We start from the raw sequence: 21,516 nt of genomic DNA on the forward strand, positions 1-21,516 counted from the left end.
TTAATTTGTGTACCTGAAAGTAATGAGAAGAATGGAACCAAGTTGGAAAACACTCTTCGGGATATTATCCAGGAGAACTTCCCCAACCTAGCAAGACAGACCAACATTGAAATTCAGCAAATACAGAGAACACCACAAAGATAATCCTCAAGAAGAGCAACTCCAAGACACATAATCGTCAGATTCACCAAGGTTGAAATGAAGGAAAAAAAGTTAAGGGCAGCCAGACAGAAAGGTCGGAATACCCACAAAGGGAAGCCCATCAGACTAACAGTGGAACTCTCTGCAGAAACCCTACAAGCCAGAAGAGAGTGGAGGCCAATATTCAATATACTTAAAGAAAAGAATTTTCAACCTAGAATTTCATAACCAGTCAAACTAAGCTTCATAAGTGAAAGAGAAATAAAATACTTTACAGATAAGCAAATGCTGAGAGATTTTTTCACCACCAGGCCTGCTTTACAAGAGCCCCTGAAGGAAGCACTAAATATGGAAAGGGAAAACCAGTACCAGCCACTGCAAAAACATATCAAATTGTAAAGACCATCAACACTATGAGGAAACTGCATCAACTAATGGGCAAAATAACCAGCTAGCATCATAATGACAGGATCAAATTCACACATAACAATATTAATTTTAAATGTAAATGGGCTAAATGCCCCAATTAAAAGACACAGACTGGCAAATTGGATAAAAAGTCAAGACCCATCAGTGTGCTGTATTCAGGAGACCCAGCTCACGTGCAAAGACACACATAGGCTCAAAATAAAGGGATGGAGGACTATTTACCAAGAATTTGAAAGCAAAAAAAAAAAAAGCAGGAGTTGCAATCTTAGCCTCTGATAAAACAGGCTTTAAACCAGCAAAGATCAAAAAACACAAAGAAGGGCATTACATAATGGTAAAGAGATAAATGCAACAAGAAGAGCTAACTATCCTAAACATATATGCACCCAATATAGGAGCACCCAGATATATAAAGCAAGTTCTTAGAGACCTACAAAGAGACTTAGACTGCCACACAATAATAGTGGAAGACTTTAAAACCCCACTGTCAATATTAGACAGATCAACAAGACAGAAATTAGCAAGTATATTCAGGACTTGAACTCAGCTCTGGACCAAGCAGACCTAATAGACATCTACAGAACTCTCCACCCCAAATTGACAGAATATACATTCTTCTCAGAACCACATTGTACCTATTCTAAAATTCACCAAATAATTGAAAGTAAAAACTCCTCAGCAAATGAAAAAGAATGGAAATAATAACAGTCTCTCAGACCATACTGCAATCAAATTAGAACTCAAGATTAAGATTAAGAAACTCACTCAAAACTGCACAAATACATGGAAACAACCTGCTTCTGAATGACTACTGGGTAAATAATGAAATTAAGGCAGAAATAAGGAAGTTCTTTGAAACCAATGAGAATGAAGACAAAACGGGCCAGAATCTCTGGGACACAGCCAAAACAGTGTTTAGAGGGAAATATATACCACTAAATGCCCATAAGAGAAAGCAGGAAAGATCTAAAATTGACACCCTAGCATCACAATTAAAAGAACTAGAGAAGCAGGAGCAAACAAATTCAAAAGCTAGCAGAAGACAAAAAATAACTAAGATCAGAGCATAACTGAAGGAGATAGAGACGTGAAAAACCCTTCAAAAAATCAATGAATCTAGGAGCTGGTTTTTTTAAAAGATTAACAAAATAGATAGACTGCTAGCCAGACTAATTGAGGAGAAAAGAGAGAAGAATCAAATAGATACAATAAAAAATGATAAAGGGGATATCACCACTGATCCCACAGAAATACAAACTACCATCAGAGAATATTATAAACCCCTCTATACAAATAAACTAGAAAATCTAGAAGAAATAGATAAATTCCTGGACACATATACCCTCCCAAGACTAAATCAGGAAGAAATTGAATCCCTGAATAGACCAATAACAAGTTCTGAAATTGAGGCAGTAATTAATAGCTTACCAACCAAAAAAAGCTGAGGACCAGACAGATTCACAGCTGAATTCTACCAGAGGTACAAAGAGGAGCTGGTACCATTCCTTCAGAAAGTATTCCAAACAACAGAAAAAGAGGGACTTCTCCCTAGCTCATTTTATGAGGCCAGCATCATCCTGATACCAAAACCTGACAGAGTCACAACAAAAGAAGAAAATTTCAGGCCAATATCACTGATGAACATAGATGTGAAAATCCTCAATAAAATATTGGCAAACTGAATCCAGGAGCACATCAAAAATCTTATCTACCACAATCAAGTCACCTTCATCCCTGGGATGCAAGGATGGTTCAACATACACAAATCAATAAATGTAATCCATCACATAAACAGAACTAATGACAAAAACCACATGATTATCTCAATAGATGAGAAAAGGTCTTCAACAAAATTCAATACCCCTTCATGCTAAAAACTCTCAATAAACTAGGTATTGATGGAACATATCTCAAAATAATAACAGCTATTTATGACAAACCCATAGCCAATATCATACTGAATGGGCAGAAGCTGGAAGCATTCCCTTTGAAAACCAGCACAAGACAAGGATGCCCTCTCTCACCACTCCTATTCAACATAGTATTGGAAGTTCTGGCCAGGGCAGTCAGGCAAGAGAAAGAAATAAAGGGCATTCAAATAGGAAGAGAGGAAGTCGAATTGTCCCTGTTTGCAGATGACATGATTGTATATTTAGAAAACCCCATCGTCTCAGTCCAAAATCTCCTAAAGCTGATAAGCAACTTCAGCAAAGTCTCAGGATACAAAATCAATGTACGAAAATCACAAGCATTCCTATATACCAATAACAGACAAGCAGAGAGCCAAATCATGAGTGAATGCCCATTCGCAATTGCTACAAAGAGAATAAAATACCTAAGAATACAACTTACAATGGATGTGAAGGACCTCTTCAAGGAGAACTACAAACCATTGCTGAAGGAAATAAGAGAGGACACAAACAAATGCTCACGGATAGGAAGAATCAATATCGTGAAAATGGTTGTACTGCCCAAAGTAATTTATAGATTCAATCCTATCCCCATCAAGCTACCACTGACTTTCTTCACAGAATTAGAAAAAAACTACTTTAAAGTTCATATGGAACCAAAAAAGAGCCCATATATCCAAGACAATCCTAAGCAAAAAGAACAAAGCTGGAGGCATCATGCTACCTAACTTCAAACTATACTACAAGGCTACAGTAACTAAAACAGCATGATACTGGTATCAAAACAGATATATAGACCAATGGAACAGAGCAGATGGCTCAGAAATAACGCCACACATCTGCAACCACCTGATATTTGACAAACCCGACAAAAACAAGCAATGGGGAAAGGATTCCTTATTTAATAAATGGTGCTGGGAAAACTGGCTAGCCAGATGCAGAAAACTGAAACTGGATCCCTTCCTTACACTTAATACAAAAATTAACTCAAGATGGATTAAAGACTTAAACATAAGACCTAAAACCATAAAAACCCTAGAAGAAAACTTAGGCAATACCATTCAGGACATAGGCATGGGCGAAGACTTCATGACTAAAACACCAAAAGCAATGACAACAAAAGCCAAAATTGACTAATGGGATCTAATTAAACTAAAGAGCTTCTGCACAGCAAAAGAAACTATCATCAGAGTAAACAGGCAACCTACAGAACGGGAGAAAATTTTTGCAATCTGTCCACCTAACTAAGGGCTTATACCCAGAATCTACAAGGAACTGATACAAATTTACAAGAAAAAAACAACCCCATCAAAAAGTGGGTGAAGGATATGAACAGACACTTCTCAAAAGAAGACATTTATGTGGCCAAAAAACATACGAATAAAAGCTCATAATCACTGGTCATTAGAGAAACACAAATCAAAACCACAATGAGATACCATCTCTCGCCAGTTAGAGTGGTGATCATTAAAAAGTCAGGAAACAACAGATACTAGAGAGGATGTGGAGAAATAGGAACGCTTTCATACTGTTGGTGGGAGAAAATTAGTTCAATCATTGTGGAAGACAGTGTGGCAATTCCTCAAGGATCTAGAACTAGAAATACCATTTGATACAGCAATCCCATTACTGGGTATATACCCAAAGGATTATAAATCATTCTACTATAAAGACGCATTCACACATATGTTTATTATAGCACTGTTCACAATAGCAAAGACTTGGAACCAACCAAAATGCCCATCAGTGGTAGACTGGATAAAGAAAACATGACACATATACACCATGGAATACTATGCAGCCATAAAAAAGGATGAGTTCATGTCCTTTGCAGGGACATGGATGAAGCTGGAAACCATCGTTCTCAGCAAACTAACACAGGAACAGAAAACCAAACACTGCATGTTCTCACTTATAAGTGGGAGTTGAACAGTGAAAACACATGGACACAGGGAGGGGAACATCATACACCAGGGCCTGTCAGGGGCTGGGGGACTAGGGGAGGGACAGCATTAGGAGAAATACCTAATGTAGATGATGGGTTGATGGGTGCAGCAAACCACCATGGCACGTGTATACCTATGTAACGAACCTGCACATTCTGCACATATATCTCAGAACTTAAAGTATAATTAAAAAAAAAAAAAAAAACGGCAGTGATCCTGAGCTCTGGGGAGATTGCAATGAGCAGAGCCCTCCTGCCAACTTGTATTGGACTTGTAGCAGGATTGCAAAATTGACTTTTGTTTCTTTAAGCCACTGAGATTTAGCATTATTTCTTACTGTAGTATCAGCTAATATCTACCTTTTTCTCTACTCAATAGCACTTGTGCCCTCCACCTACAAATTTCAACTCTGATTCTACAGCAGTGATTCTGGGGCCTAGCTGCACATCCAAATAGATCTTGGAGCTTTAAAAACATCCTGATGCCCAGACTTCACACCAGACCAATCACATCAGAATTTACTTGATTGGAAGCTGGCATTTGGTATGTTTTTTAAAACCCCAGGCAATTCTGTTGTGCTGCTGCCAGGGCTGAGGACCACTGTCATAATAATGGGGCCCTGAGAAAGCTCTGTCAGTTGCCAGAAGTTGTTAAGCTTCCTATTATGAGGACTTGCCATAGGACACGAATAAGCCCAAAGATTACAGTACGTTTTCTGCTTGTAACAGCTATTCCTACTTGTACGGACTTTGAAGTGATTCAGTTTCCTCTACGGATGAGAGACTGGCTCAAGAATATCCTCATGCAGCTTTATGAAGCCAACTCTGAACACGCTGGCTATTTAAATGAGAAGCAGAGAAATAAAGTAAGTTATCCACAGTTTAGCTTCTTCAATTTCTGTCTACAGGGCATGAGGAAGAAAGATGTGGTGGGGGGGCTACCTACCTCTGCATACTGGCAAAAGCCCACTGTGCTTCCCCACGCCTGGTTAGCCCATGTGGCTTAACAAAATAATAGATGCCACCATTCATGCCACAAGGTTTCAGACACCACCATACCGCCCCATTCTTCCCAATGGTCAGTGGCCTGAATTAGGGCTCTTCAATTCCTACCTAGAGCAAGCTCTGGTTGAGCAAAGTTAATATAAATTTAGCATTGATATAGTCAGTCCAAACATCTTATTTAAATCTAAGAGTTTGTTTTGTTCTCATAGGCCAGACATAGATGTATGATATAAAGTAAATCCATTACTCAAAATATCAGTAATATATCAAGATTAAAAAGCACAGAACATTGATTCCAGAAGCTTCCAGAGACAATTCATTCACCAGATAGTTATTGAGTGCATCCTGGGTGCCAGAAATTGACCTAAATACTGGAGATACAGCAACAAAAAGAAAATCTCTGCCTTCATGAGTTTACATTCTGGGTGAAGAGACAGACTCTAAACAAATAAGTATATATGTGTGTGTGTATGTAATGTTTGTATATGCATATATGCGTATATATACACATATATGCATATATGCAATTATATATAGTAAAATGAGCATTTATGTAAATATAACCAAATCAGCAAATATATGTATAAGTATGTCAGTTGGGATTAAACATGGTGTGAAGACAAATAAAACAAGAAGGAGGGTGTGCATTAACTGTGTCAGATGCTGTTCATAGGTTGTGAGCTGAGGACTGAGAATTGGCCAGAGATTTAGCATGTCAAGGTCATAGTTGACCTAGATAGGAGCTGTTCCTGGGGTGGGAGCATGTTTCAGGAGGGAAGCTCCAGTGGACAGAGTTCAACAGAGACTAGGAGGAAGGATGTGGATGCAGCAAGTATAGACAATCCTTTCAAGGAGTTTTGCTATGAATTAATAAAGAGAAATGGGGTGGCAGCTGGAGGGGAAAGTGAGTTCAAGAGTCCCACCTAGGCCGGGCGCGGTGGCTCATGCCTGTAATCCCAGCACTTTGGGAGGCCAAGGCGGGCAGATCATGAGGTAAGGAGATCGAGACCATCCTGGTTAACACAGTGAAACCCCATCTCTACTAAAAATACAAAAAATTAGCCAGGCGTGGTGGCGGGAGCCTGTAGTGCCAGCTACTCAGGAGGATGAGGCAGGAGAATGGCGTGAACCCCGGGGGGCGGAGCCTGCAGTGAGCCGAGATCGCGCCACTGCACTCCAGCCTGGGCGACAGCAAGACTCTGTCTCAAAAAAAAAAAAAAAAAAGGAGTCCCACCTAGCAGTGGGATATGGTAGAGGATGTTTGTATGCTTCTGGAAATAACCCAGCCAAGAAGGAAATATTAGTGGGCAGCAGAGAATGCGCACAACTGCCAGAGGGCGTCCTTCGATACATGTCCCACCCAGATGAGAGGGATTGGACTTAGGTTAGGAGCACAGGAAGGTCACAGGGAGCAAAGTTGTGGTTCTGGGAGCAGGTGGAGGTTCTGCTTGCTTCCAATTACTCAGTGAAATAAGAGTCAACTTCACAAGCTGAGACTTTCACATTCACTGCTCAACAATAATTTCTAGCCCCCGTCTTGAATACCTTGTCACAGAGAGCCTTGAGGGTATTAGCTATGAAACAGGGAAATTTCAATGGGGCTGGCCAAGCAGTAACACACCAGGGCAAAAGCAAGACTGAATGGGCACTGGATGGATGACCTAGAAGACTAAGAATGGACTCTGTCATTGGGGGAAGGAGCAGCACTTTTCACTAACTAATCGCCCAAGTCAATTCAGCCCTTTTCATTAAAACCTCATAGTTTTAAAAAGAAATGCAGTGAACATTACTTGGTTAAAAGAAAGAGGCAAAAAATACTTACAATATTTAAAAGTTTAAAAAAGATTTAAATTTCTTCTAAAAACCAGAGGATTCTTACATCAGGTGCTATTCTGTGTAGACATGAGAAAGGCCTGTAGTATTGGTTGGAAGGAATTTCATTTGGTTGCACATGATGTCCTGAGCTTGTTTTCTCCTATCATGTTACTGTCACTCTTCACGTAAAGTTTAGCAAGTGACAAGTCCATTACATTTGTCTGATTCTCTGACAGTCTTCTGCCTTCCTAATCCCAGGTCAAGAAAATTTACCTGGATGAAAAGAGGCTCTTGGCTGGGGACCATCCCATTGACCTTCTCTTAAGGGACTTTAAGAAAAACTACCACATGTATGTGTATCCTGTGCACTGGCAGTTTAGTGAACTTGACCAACACCCTATGGATAGGTAAGAACTGTTTACCTTTCCATTTCTAGATTTATCTCTCTGATAAAATATCTACATATCTATGCAAAAGGAAAATCTAAACAGATTTAGGACATTTCCCAGTTCCATTTTAGAATACTGAAATGCCTGGTTAGGAGTCTAAACACAAAGCTGCTGTGTATGATTCACCCTAGAACTCAAGGTATAATAATAATAATAAAAAAAAGTCTGGAACTTGATAGAGCTTATGTTGATAAAGTTTATGTTTTATAATTTTTATCTTTTAATTCCATTTCTCAATGAACTTTTTGAAGTCCCCTTATCGCAATCATCAAAGCTATGTAATATTCATTTAAAAAAAAAAAGCTGCTATGAAGATAGCAGAATATGGCTACACCACAGCTCCCAAGTTTACATGTTAAGGTCCAGCTTCCCACAGAGACTCCTTCAACTTTCTCATTCTTGATCCTAAATTCCCAAGATTGGGCCAATGTGGGTCAAGTGACTACATCTAAAACAATCAGGTATGGCCAGTGGATGAGAACCAGGTTGTACCAACATGACTGCTGGGTACACCCCTATAGATTTAGGGTGGGGGAAGGACATTCCTGTGAAGACAGAAACCTTGTGAATCGACATCCCAAAAGCTGTCAACCTGACCCACAAACAGTTTATTTCGTTGGCAGTTTTTATCGGTATTCTATTTATATCACATATACAGCAATCTTATGGGAGAAAAATGTCCTTGGTGAGCCTCAGGGTTAAATCTTCATGCACAAGCTACTCAATTAATAGGATGCCATGTATTTCATTGCAGAGTCTTGACACATTCTGAACTTGCTCCTCTGCGAGCATCTCTGGTGCCCATGGAACACTGCATAACCCGTTTCTTTGAGGAGTGTGACCCCAACAAGGATAAGCACATCACCCTGAAGGAGTGGGGCCACTGCTTTGGAATTAAAGAAGGTAAATTCATCACCAGCCAAAGAAGAGGGATGTCTTCTTCCCCCAGACAAGCCCTAAGCCCTGCATGCTTCATAGAGAGGCCTGCCACATGTTCAAATTGGAAGCTAGAAACAAAAAGGTGGCAGCTTCCCAGATAGGACTCCCTTGGTGTACCTGCTGTCATTGCGAAAACAGTACCTTTATGGCACTGTTTTCAAAGGGTAGCAAGGGTGAACATGCATTGAGGTCTCAACAGTCAGCTAAGCCTAAAAAGATGTGTGAATCCAGAGTTGGGCCAAATCTCAGCAGGCTTTGTGTCCTTCCTTATTTCATATCCTACCTTAACCTGGGCCTTGGGCCAAACTTTTCAAAATTACACATAAAGAATAAAAAAGCAAGCCCATTTCTGACAATGGGAGATGTCAGAACATCTCAGAATCCATTACCAACACACTAAAGACTGGATTTTACATCACAATTAGTGCCAGGATAATCCTTTAACCCAAAACTCACCCATGGCTTCATCCTCAATGAATGGGAGCTGTGGGAGGGTAGATCAGAGTATTCTTTCTTTACTCCTGCAGTGGAGGAAATTAAATTTAGATGCTTGTTTTGCTGGGTTATGTCTTAATATGTTTCCTTTTCTTTCCTTAAGTTAGACTTGAATTTTATGAGCAGGTATGTTTTCAATAATTAAGATATGAAAGGCTGGGCACCGTGGCTCATGCCTGTAATCCCAGCACTTTGGGAGGCCGAGGTGGGTGGATCACATGAGGTCAGGAGTTAGAGACTAGCCTGGCCAACATGGTGAAACCCCGCCTCTACCAAAAATACAAAAATTAGGCGGGCTTGGTGGCACGTGCTGTAATCCCAGCTACTCGGGAGGCTGAGGCAGGAGAATTGCTTGAACCCAGGAGGCAGAGGTTGCAGTGAGCCAAGATCCCAACACTGCACTACAGCCTGGGTGATGGAGTGAGACTTGGTCTCAAAAAAAAAAAAAAAATGAAAGATGTTCAAACAATGAGCATTCGAATCTACTCGCAATTCTCACCACACACACACAAAAATGATAGTATGTGAGGTAATGCATTCGTTAATCAGATCAATTTAGCCATTCCACAATGTATATATATTTTAAAAGGTCATGTTTTACATGATAAATACATACCATTTTTATTTGTCAATTAAAATAAATAAATAAGAAAAATACCACTCACAGAACATAAATTAACAGTGAACATCAAATCTCTGAAACAGAGATTTCATTCATGTTTACAATATACCCTTGGGATAAACATGCAGCTAAGCCGTTAAAGAAAGTCAGTTCATCAAACGTCGAAAGTTCCCAAAAAGAAATAACTTGTGCAAACTTCCCCCATGCATATGTGGAAGGCCTTGAAATTAGAGAGGAAGAGGTGAAAGTATGAGGATTTACTTATTAATAAATAGGTAAGCAGAGAGGGTCAGTCCTTTTCCTTGCAATATCATTCTGTGAAATAAACATTCTGTGAAAGGACGTGTATTTTTGTAAGTACCTAGTGCTGTGTATTAGTTGTCTATGCTGCATGGTGAATCACCCCACAACTTAACAGGTTAAATTCTTTCTCACGGTTTCCAAGGGTCAGGAATGTCACAGTAACTAACCTGGATGGCTCTGGATTAGGATCTCTCATTAGGTTGTGGTCAAGGGGTCATGCAGTGCGGCAGTTATCTGATGGCTTGACTGCGGCTAAGGGTCTACTTCTAAGCTCACTCCCATGGCTCTTTGCAGGAGCCTTCAGTATCCCATCGTGTAGGCCTCTCGTCCACAGGGCTGCCCACAGCATGGTATCTAGTTTCCTCCAGAGCGAGTGACCAGGCAGAAAGAGAGAAAAAAACCAAGACTGAGGCCCCAATGTCTTTTATAACCTAACCTCAGAAGTTATATATCATGACTTCTGCCTCATTCTATTGGTCACACTGACCAATCCTGCTACAGCAGGAGGAGGAGAAGGAGACCACGGGGGGTTGGATGTCGATTGTCTTTCTAACATCTATGATACAAGCAGAGTACTTATAAAAATTCAAATATATCCTTCTGTCCTGCCCTGCCCACCATTATCTAGAGGGGAAAACTCAGCTGGGATGGGATGTATTTATGGATGCCTGTTTATATGACATGTGATTTTAAAGGACTGATAAAAAGGCGAATTTAAACAGAGGCCATTTTACTTAAGAAAACCAGTTGCATCTCATTCTTCCTTTTGCAAAGCTTCTGGCAGCTCTTCAGTGTGTAAGCTCACCCAGGCTCCGCTGGGCGGTTGTCTGGGAGGAGCAGGAAGGACTTAAAGTCCAGTCATTTACAAAGCTGCTAATGATCTTGTTTGTGCACTGTGGTTTGGCCATCATTGCCTTATTTTGAAGAAAGGAAAAAATTATCACATAACAAACCAATAAAGCAGATACTAAATATTCAGTCAGAACATGTAAACAACTTACTGCTTTGGAATGTAGCTAAAGAAAAACAAATCTATTTGTAAGTATACCCTTCTTTCCTTCAAGGCTGAGAAATCTACAGAAGGAGAAGATAAAGTTTAGCCAATGTTTTCCTGAATTTTAACTGCCTGTGATAGATGTGCTCATATATTCCTCACATAGCTGTTATTAACTAGCTGTGTGAATTAGGACATGTTGTTTATCCTCAGTGAGTCTCATTTTCCTTATCTGTAAAAATGGGTCAGGTAACAGGTGCAGGAGTCCTCATTTATTTTGCGCCCATGCATACCATGCATTGACACATACCCATGCTAATCGTCAGAAAACCCTCCAAGTGAGACTAACAGGGTAAACAACTCAGATGACGCAAGTTCCCCTAAGCCATTTAAAGACATTATCCTAAGAGTACTGGGGAATCACCAAAGTGTTTCAAACAAGCCAGTGATTTCCCTGGGTTTGTATTTAAGACGGATTCCCCTGGTTACATTGTGGTGGGGCCAAAGAACTGTTGAGAGAATATTGTGGTAAACCCAGGCAAGAGCTGATGAGAACTTGAACTAGGGGAGTGACCAAAGGGGAAAAAAAAAGAGAAGTAAACATATTCAAGATATATTTTAAGATATAAGCATACTCAAATGTATAGCATGTGGAAATAAGACAATATTTAATAGGAAATATGTGGGAGCAGAGAGCAGACAGGTGAGAGATTGAAAAGAGAAGTGCAATGCCTAGGTCCCTGGCTCAGAACAGGCAGGGTAAATAGAGGTAAATAGAGGCAACTTCCACTGAGAAAACACAAGAACAGAAGTGGATTTGGAGTAAATGACAAATTCCATTTTAGATACGTTGAATTGTAAAGTATTAGGTTGTCTCCTAAGTGTTAGTTTCATGCAAAAGTAATTATGGTTTGGCCATTATCTCTACCACTCCGTCAAAACTACCATTATCCCTACCCTGCCCACCACTGATGGGCACCTACATTGATTTTATGTCTTTCCTATTGTGAATAGTGCTGCAGCGAGCATGAGTGCATGTGTCTTTTTAGTAAAATGATTTTTTTATAAATATACCCAGTAGTGGGATTGCTGGGTTGAATAGTAGATCTGTTTTAAGTTCTTTGAGAAATCTTCAAACTGCTTTCCACAGTGGCTCAACTAATTTACATTACCAGTGTCTAAGCATTCCTTTTTCTCTGCAGCTTCACCAGCATGTTGTTTTTAGACTTTTTAATTATAGCCATTCTGACTGGTGTGAAATGGCATCTCATTGTGAGATGGTTTTGATTTAAATTTTCCTGATGATTAGTAACATGGAACTTTATATATATTTGTTGGCCGCTTATATCTCAAGACAGGGTTTTGGAACTGAAATGCATATTTGAGGATTATAAGCATACAAAGAATAATTGACACCAGGGAAGGGAATTAATTCTCCCAAGGAAAACGCATTGATTTACATGAAAAGGGATCTAGGATTGAATACTGCACTGAGAAACAACAACATCTAGATGATGGATAGGGGAGGAAGAAAGAATTCAGTAAGGAGAATGAAGTTTCTCCTGAAATGAAGGAAGAAAACCAGGATAGTGCCATGCAAAGGAGGTGTTTCAAAGAGGAGGAAGAGATTAACAGTGCCAAATGCAACTGAGATGTCAAAGAAGATGAAAGAAATAAGGATATCCTGGGTGGCCTTGGTTAGTTTTGGTGGAATGGTAGAGATGGAAGTCACATTCTATAGGTTGAGAAGAAAAGGGAGGTGAGAAAGGGTAAGGAGTGAATGTTTGAGTGCAGGAAAGACCTAGAAAAGATACAGAGTAAGGGGAGCATTTTTTAGAATAAAAGAGATTTGAGCACTCCTTTCATTTATTCATTCATTTGCTCAAGAAATCTTTACAGGCCGGGCGCAGTGGCTCACGCCTGTAATCCCAGCACTTTGGCAGGCCGAGGCGGGCGGATCACGAGTTCAGGAGATCCAGACCATCTTGGCTAACACGGTGAAACCCCGTCTCTACTAAAAATACAAAAAATTAGCCGGGCGTGGTGGCGGGCACCTGTAGTCCCAGCCACTCGGGAGGCTGAGGCAGGAGAATGGCGTGAACCTGGGCGGCAGAGCTTGCAGTGAGCCAAGATAGCGCCACTTCAGTCCGGCCTGGGTCAAAGAGCGAGACTCTGTTGCAAAAAAAAAAAAAAAGAAATCTTTACAGATGGTCTACATAAATGCAGGCACTGTTCTAGAGGCTAAATATGAAACATATTTAAATGCTAATGGAAGGGTCTAGTAAAAAAGGAAAGGTGGAAGAAGGATGTAAGAAAAAAAGAGGAAAGTAAAAGGAGAATCTTGTGAAGGTCAGAAGAGATCTTGAGCATAGGTAGAGGAATTAGCCTTAACGTCAAGAAAAAGGACAATCTCTTATCTGAGCAACAGAAAGAAGACAAAGGCTATGGGTGCAAATATAAGGAAATGTGTAAGTAATGAAGCTATTATCTCCATTTTCCATATGAAGCCAGTACTCAAAAAAAAATCAAAGTCCATAATCTTTCCCATTCTCTAGGCTAGACAAAGATTATTAGCAGGAAAATTACCTAGTGCCCACACAGAGTAGTATAACAGTTTGTTAGGGTGGGCCATGTTGGTAAGGAGTGATCTTATATTTGCTAGAGGCTGCTGTCTTCTTCCACAGGTATGGCAGCAATTTCTTTCACAAGCTACTCAATTAAAAACTGGATTTACCTAGCACTACACTTCTATTTATTTCCATTATATTTCAGCTCACCTTCTAGATTAGTATACTTGGCACTTCTTGGCTGGACCTCCCATTAACCTGCTCTTCCTCTATCAGTGGTTCTCAACCCTGCAGCCAAATTACCTGCAGAGTTTTCTCAATGTCTACATGCCATTAGTCCACCCCTAGGGATTCTGATTGTAGAGTCCAGAGGTGAGGCCTAAAAATACATATTTGTAAAAGTTCATGAGTGATGTTGATGCCCTACCAGAGTTGAGGATCACCATTATACTGCCTTATTAGATGGTTTCTCTAATCCCCCAACTCTAATATTGTTTGTGCTACTACTCTGGCTACTTTCTAAAAGTGTTGTTTTGCTTCTTGTTTTTTATAGAGGACATAGATGAAAATCTCTTGTTTTGAATGAAGATTTTAAAGAACTCAACTTTCCTGCATCCTCCTCTGTTCTAACCACTTCAGAAATATATGCAGCTGTTGATACTTGTAGATTTATATTTAGCAAAATGTTTGCATGTATGACAATGAGAGTAATTGCTTGATAACAACCTATACACCAGGTATTTAACATTAACTTTGGAAACAAAAATGTAAAACTAAGTAAAGTCAACATATGCAAAATACTGTACATTGTGAACAGTTTAATTCATAGTAATTTCCCTCTCTGCATCGACTTATGAGATAATTAATGATAAAACTATTAACTATAAAAATAATGCGTTTGTATTGTTCATAATATCATGTGCACTTCAAGAAAATGGAATGCTACTCTTCTGTGGTTTATGTGTATTATTTTCAATATCTTAATACCCTAATAAAGAGTCCATAAAAATCCAAATGCTTATTCAAGTGTATTTCCGGTTATTATTTAGACAATCAAATGTGAAAGATCAACCCAAGACTCACACTTCATGTCAAATTATAATTGTGCTTCCTAAACCCTACTACCTTAAGTGTGTGTGTGTGTGTGTGTGTGTGTGTGTGTGTGGTTGAGGAAAAAGTGTGAGACATCTCTTAGAGGAAACAAATACTCAGTGGTAAGATAAGAGCTGCTCATTAACGTCCTTCATCATTATATAAGTTTAAATAGAAAAAAAAATAAATTCAAGTGCTTTTTTACCAAATTTGATTTAAAATGTAGAACAAGCTGGGTGCAGAGGCTCACACCTATAATCTCAACACTTTGGGAGGCCAAGGTGAGAGGATTCCTTGAGGTCAGGAGTTCAAGACCAGCCTAGGCAACATGGAGAGACCCTGTCTCTGTGAAAACGTAAAAAAATAGCCAGGCATGGTGGCATGCACCTGTGGTCCCAGCTACTTGGTGGGACTTGGTGGACTTAGGTAGAAGAATTACTTGAGCCCAGTAGGTCAAGGCTGCAGTGAGCTATTGTGCCACTGCACTCCAGCCTGGGTGACAGGGCAAGGCCCTGTCTCAAAAAATAAATAAATGAAAATAAAATGTGAAAGATTATGCACTGCTTGATCCAACTAATTCTAACTTTTTGTGCAGTTGAGCATGTGTGCTGGGTAAGAGGGCAGCCCTGCAAAAATTTCTACATATTCATTGCCTTAAAATAAAGAAAATGTAAGGGTAAAACAGGTAGAGGGCCATAAAGCGTCTTGATGTCCAATGTAGAAAGAGATTAAATATTATTATATAAATTGATAGCAAAAAACCTGTCATGAGCAAAAATTTGTGTTTTTATTTGAGCTCTTCTTTGGTAACTATTACAGTAAAAGCTAGATCACAAAAACATGACATCATAATATAGTTTTCCAAGTTCTGAAGTAAGGCAATAAAAGGGCATGTCGCCCACTTTGACTATTTGAAAGAAAATGGTTTTTTATTTTCTTTTTATTTCGAAAAATATTTAAAAATTTTAAAAAATATTTTATTTAGAAAATATTTTTCTAGCTGAAACGAAAGATATCAATACAATTATCTTTTATTATTTTTTCAAATAATCACAAATTTGTTGTTGTTATTATTGTTACAAACCTTATCTGTGATAGTCACTGAGAGAATATGCCCCTAGGAATTTTATCTGAAAGATACTTACAGAATAGTTTATTTTTTATCAGAATAATCTTCTCTGAGTATTTCAAAGTTTTATTCATTATCTCTTTTCTGTCACCCAGGCTGGAGTGCAGTGGCATAATCTCAGCTCACTGCAACCTCCGCCTCACCGGTTCAAGTGATTCTCCTGCCTCAACCTCCTGAGTAGCTGGGATTACAGGCGTGCGCCACCACACCCTGCTAATTTTTGTATTTTTAGTAGAGACGGGGTTTCACCATGTTTGTCGGGCTGGTCTCTCGTGATCCGCCCACCTCGGCCTCCCAAAGTGCTGGGATTACAGGCGTGAGCCACCGCACCCGGCCAACTACCTTATTCTTAACTAGAACCATATCATACTATGTCCTTTCTAAATAATCAAGTTCAATTTGATTAATCAAAATCTAATTAAGTATTATTTGTAATTTTTTCCAACTACAGAAATAATTTTAGAAACTATTCCAAATTTCAGAACGTTTTTATATGAAGCTGAAAAGGTCTTAGCTAATTACAAACTAGGTTGTTGGGAACAGTGAAGTTGTATTCAGAGATATAAATTAGGCCTAAATTATCTTTTACCCTCAGACAACTTTCAAAAATATTTTAGAATAGTGAAAAGTGATTTTAACACCGAGGTAAGGATACCACCTCAATATCTACTAAAAAACTTTATTTGAAAATAATACTCATTTTGAAATGAAAAATATTTAGTAAGAGAAAATTTAAAATTTAAATTTCTGTATCATTTAAGGCTCTTATATGTACAGCTAGGTCATCTATTATAAAGGCACGTTAATATTCTTGGTGGTCACAATTTTTAATTGTGGGTTGTTTGTGATAAAGACATACTCTAATCCTAACCTGAGAGATGAAGTTATTTTCTCAGTAATCAGTCTGTAAGTCTACCTCTGCGTAATTGAGATATTTTGGAAGTTGGAGCTCCTGGTGTGAAAGCAATTATTCAGTTTAGCTTTGAATTTTGTGACTCATATTGCCCATAACCATAAAGGCATTAGTAACAAGGCTTAAATACTAGATGGGCATAGAGATTCTAGGTGATCACACTGCTCCTTGAATTTGTTGCTCCAAGGGCCACTGAAGCAAAGGTAATTGAAGAGATATATAGTAAAATTTGGACTGATTCTATTGCACTAGATAAAGGAATTTAACATATTCTTGTATTGGGTAATTTAATGATTTCTAATGGGTCCACTTCTAATAAGAAGAAAGAAATTAAAGTGTTTGAATCCAGAAAGAAGAAAAATACAAAGAAAAAAACATGAAAAAGGAAAAGAAGGGAAATAAATTGCCTAAATTCAGGCAAAGTAGCACTAAGATTGAAATCAGAGTTGAGTTTTAAATATATATAACAGATGAAGTGTGATTTATAGATATAACTTGCCTCAAATGCTGGAGATAAGTCCTAATAAGAATATGATAAAGTTGTTTTTCTTTCAAAATCCAATTCCAGAATACAGTGATTTGGTTTGAAACTCACAAGGTAAGTTAATTTGAATTAAATGTGATTTTTAAAACATAAAAATGTCTCCTTTCGGAACCAATGGACCAATAAAAGGCCAGTTGATTTGCTTTATTGAATCTGAATTTACTCATATTCTGCTGATTTTCTACCAACCCATTACATCTTACAAAATTTTTCCCATACAATTTCCTTCCTGAGAGCTGTAACTGGGAATAACAGAAACCAGACTATATGAAGGCCTGGTAAGTCTCACAAAGGTACAAGCTTCAGATGGATTTATTTTGTGTATTACATAAAAACTTTCCTCTCATTTTAGCCAGTAGTGATCAATTCCTAATAATAAGCATGATGCAACACTGGTGTTTAAAGATTTGTGAGTAGAATTGAGCACAGTGGCTCACACCTGTAATCCCAGCACTTTGGAAGGCTGTGGTGGGAAGGTTGCTTGAGGCCAGAAGTTCAAGACCAGCCTTGCAACAGGGGGGGCAACATAGCAAGACCCCATGTCTAAGAAAATTTTTTAAAAATTAGCCAAGTGTGGTGGCACACTCCTGTAGTCCTAGCTCCTTGGGAGACTGAGGCAGAAGGATCACTTGAGCCCAGCAGTTCGAGGGTACAGGAGGCTATGATTGTGCCACTGCACTCCAGCCTGGGTGACAGAGCGAGACCCTGTCTCAAAAAAAAAAAAAAATGATTTGTATGTAGAGATCACAAACTCAACTTCAGGGACCAAAAATGTACAGTGTATAGGCCGAACTGTAACTTTATAAGAAAGTAGAAAGTAATGGGCTATGTTGGGAGCTAAACAGTGCATGTCTTGTCTAAGGAATTCAAAGCTTTTAAAAACACTCTTGTAGGCTTACAAAACCTATGTTTGGAGGCAGGATTTATCTTGACCACTATTTCAACACCTCTAACTAAACTATTTACAATAGGAATGGGACTTATACAGAAAAAAACTCGAAATGATCTCCCGCCCCTTCAATTCCAGGCTCGACCTTTAGAATGAAATTACTCATCTTGGCTGGCCTTTTGAGCACTGCCACCGCTCTGCCCATCCCCGTGAGTACACCCTCCTCAGCTGCTGACTCTATTTCAGATTTAGAGTCATCGCATTTCTGGGCTAGAAAGCAGGTCTTTTTTCATTTCACAAAAGAGGAAAGTGGAATCCAGGAAAGTCATACAACTAGGAGTTCACCACTCTGTCAGCCCAACACTCTGCCCAGTACAAATCTCAGCTCCATATGCCATGTGCTAGCTGTGTGACTTTGAACTAACCCATTGTTTCCTTGTCTATAAAATGAGTCCTAGGAACACCTCAGAGTTGCATGGAGATGATTTTTTTTAATGCATCTAAAGCAGAGAAGGGTCCTATCTGAAAGACAGGGTGTTCTCAATAAACTCAGTGATATAGAACAAATATTCTGCAGTGACCCAGGTCTAAATTAAGCAGTTTGAATTGAGTTTCATTTGTAATGCCCTTGCCCCAAACCATCTCATGTTTTCTTAAAAGGCTGTTACATGGAAATGCTCTGACACCAAAGGACTATCGACTTCATTGTAGATTTGATTTTAAAGAAGGAAATATTTAAGATAACTTACATTGATTACTAAATTATGAATGTAAAAACAACTTATGCCTGAATTATATTTGCATGATCATACAGACACAGCTTTAAAAGTCCAATTTTTGAAAACCAGATTTGGATAAAAAGCTACATTCATCTATAGTGCCCTTGATAACAAACCTAATTTGTTTCTTTAGACCACAATCCTTTTTGCCAAAGCTGACAAGTATCATGGTCTAAAATTCCAAACAATTTGTATCGCCTGTTTCTTTAGGCTGATGGGAATGTTGCAGTATACATATTTCATTAATTCTAATATGTACTTTTTGATATTTTAGCAGCTCTGAAATTGAGCTGTGACTTACAAACGCAGTTTGATAAAGTGTCACAGCAGCTTAACAGCAGTGCTTTTCTTTTTTGGTAATTTATGAAATAATGGTGCTTTTGACAATGATAGCATCTAAGAATATATGAAATACTGTAATCCCAGAACATCATTAACTTCACGTATACAGACATTTTGTCATCAACTGACTATATACAAATGAGATCCACTGAGCTAATCTGGGTTTACTAGTCTGAATATGAGGGCACCAAGTAGGCAAGAAACTCTCCCCTGCACTCTTTGTAACAAAGGAGCTTTTGAAGAAGTGAGGGAGCTTTCAAAATTTGTGTTTGGGGTGCAGAACTTAAATGTACATTTCCACGCTCCCTTCACTTTTAGTCTATAACTACTGAGAACTAAATCAAGAACACTATTCATTCAAAGATTTGCAAAAGGAGATATTCATGTAATATGGAATTAATCTTAAGAAATGTAAATAAAAGCATTCTTTGGATATAAATTTAAAAGCAAAAAGCACTTGGTCTTCCAAATCATTGCACAAAATTAAACTTTTCCCTATTAGATATCCAGCTGCTTTTTATTTCAGAAGTGAAGTTACATTACTGATGGCTATAATGCTCCATAGTGGTTTATTACCTATTCTCCTTTAGAACAAAACCCCTCTTTAGTGGATAATGTATTTCCATATGCTGCTTTACCTTGTTGCTATTATTGTTTTGCAAGCTTGAACAATATGCTGAAAGTTCCAGTGAACAGGTAAACTTCTAATTGTATGTTTAAATAATGCATTCATCATTTTAAAAGTTTGCCGTTGTCTGAAATGACTGACATCATGTTTCTTTTTACAGAGATTTATCTTTTACCCACCACAAGTACCACCATTTTTCCCTCAGGTCCCGTTTCCCCTACCTCCACAACCACCCCTGGTAAGCATGGGTTTGGGGAATCTGAAATAGCTAAAAGGATTTATTAGTTGGATGGTGGTTATGAAACTTTCCAAATTTTGATATTGAAATATGAGGCTTTAGGCAGTCCCCAGAATCAGCTATTCAAACTTCTCTCCCATATAGCTTATAGTGGAATGTGACAAGGGGCTAGCAAATTTCCGGCCAAATCTTCAGTGCCCTCTCCCAGTGTTTCTCTGCACTTACTATTTGTTTGTGCTGAATTACTTTGACTGTTATGAGCTTATTCTTTATGAAGAGAATACTTCTTACTATAATACCCATTCTTTTGCTTTTTCTAATTCACCTTGTTGCTTTCTTTCTCTAAAAAGATTTTTCCCCAGCTTTCTATAACTTTTTCCCAAGTTCAAGCAAAATAGTTATTTTGCTTTTCTGTTTGGACTCTCTCCAGTCTCTCCTAATATCTGAATTCTTAAAACATTTTTTCAATAAAGTTTGGAACAATGCTAAATACACAATAGAGTTGCCTTTATTCTATATATAACACTTCTGTAAGTCAACTACATTATAGAGTCAACGGTGAGTGCTTGAGGTACAAACAGTATAAGTTCAGATCTGATGAGGAAGAGAGACTCATAAAGGGAAACTACAATGTAATTTGATAAGTATTTCAAGACACAAATACAAAGCTATGGATCAAAGACTTCAGAGAAGACAGTATCTGAACCAGGTCTTGAGGGAAGACAAATGGATGAAACATTTCAGGCAGAGGAACAGCAAGTGCATGGGTGCAGACTTGAAAAGCACAAGGCAATTTGGGGGTAGAAAATTATTTTAGTCTAAAATAATGATGCTGCAACACAGATTGGGGTCTTGTTAAATTTGGATAAGTATTTAAGCAATGATTTTTTTCTTTAAAAATCACATACATTTTAAAACTTCACATACCCCTTATTTACAGACAAGGGCCTCACTATGTTACCCAGGCTAGTCTCAAACTCCTGGGCTCAAGTGATCCTCCCACCTCCCACAGGCTCCCCAGTAGCTGGGATTACAGGTGCACACCACCATGCCCAGCTCACAAACATTTTAAAACTGCATTTTGCTTAATATTGTCTGATCCCCTAAATATTTTTAAATATACAAACAAGATTTTGCGTAACTGTTTTTATATCTAAATGTAATAAACACCTTCCCTTTGCTTGCATTTAATTTCAAACTGTGTTTCTCTCAACTTTTAGAAATTTGTCACTAAACTTAGCCCTCAATAGAACATTTCTTCTCCTTTAATGTTTTTACTTGTTCTGATTGAATCCCAGTTGTTAAATTCTAAATATTATACTTGCACTTATAATTAATTGCTCATTAT

General features: G+C 38.5%; 1 protein-coding gene and 1 long non-coding RNA gene across 2 annotated transcripts in view; one reads left to right on the plus strand and one right to left on the minus strand.

Moving 5' to 3' along the window:
• LOC129492147 (uncharacterized) overlaps positions 1-10,587 on the minus strand; it is a 49,484-nt gene extending 38,897 nt beyond the window's left edge. The window contains exons 1-2 of the long non-coding RNA XR_008660749.2: positions 10,221-10,587; positions 9,090-9,154 (exon numbers count right to left, since the gene is read on the minus strand). This is a non-coding gene — a long non-coding RNA (uncharacterized lncRNA). The remainder of the gene's footprint in view (positions 1-9,089; positions 9,155-10,220) is intronic.
• The window catches only part of SPARCL1 (SPARC like 1), a 57,170-nt gene extending 42,541 nt beyond the window's left edge, over positions 1-14,629 (plus strand). Inside the window, exons 8-11 of the mRNA XM_055297044.2 lie at positions 5,155-5,291; positions 7,504-7,652; positions 8,449-8,597; positions 14,168-14,629. Coding sequence (XP_055153019.1) covers positions 5,155-5,291; positions 7,504-7,652; positions 8,449-8,597; positions 14,168-14,196 — 464 coding nt within the window. The 3' untranslated portion in view covers positions 14,197-14,629. The remainder of the gene's footprint in view (positions 1-5,154; positions 5,292-7,503; positions 7,653-8,448; positions 8,598-14,167) is intronic.
• The last annotated feature ends 6,887 nt before the right edge of the window (positions 14,630-21,516 follow it).

The sequence above is a fragment of the Symphalangus syndactylus genome, chromosome 10, assembly GCF_028878055.3.
Source record: "Symphalangus syndactylus isolate Jambi chromosome 10, NHGRI_mSymSyn1-v2.1_pri, whole genome shotgun sequence".
NCBI classification, from domain to species: domain Eukaryota; kingdom Metazoa; phylum Chordata; class Mammalia; order Primates; family Hylobatidae; genus Symphalangus; species Symphalangus syndactylus.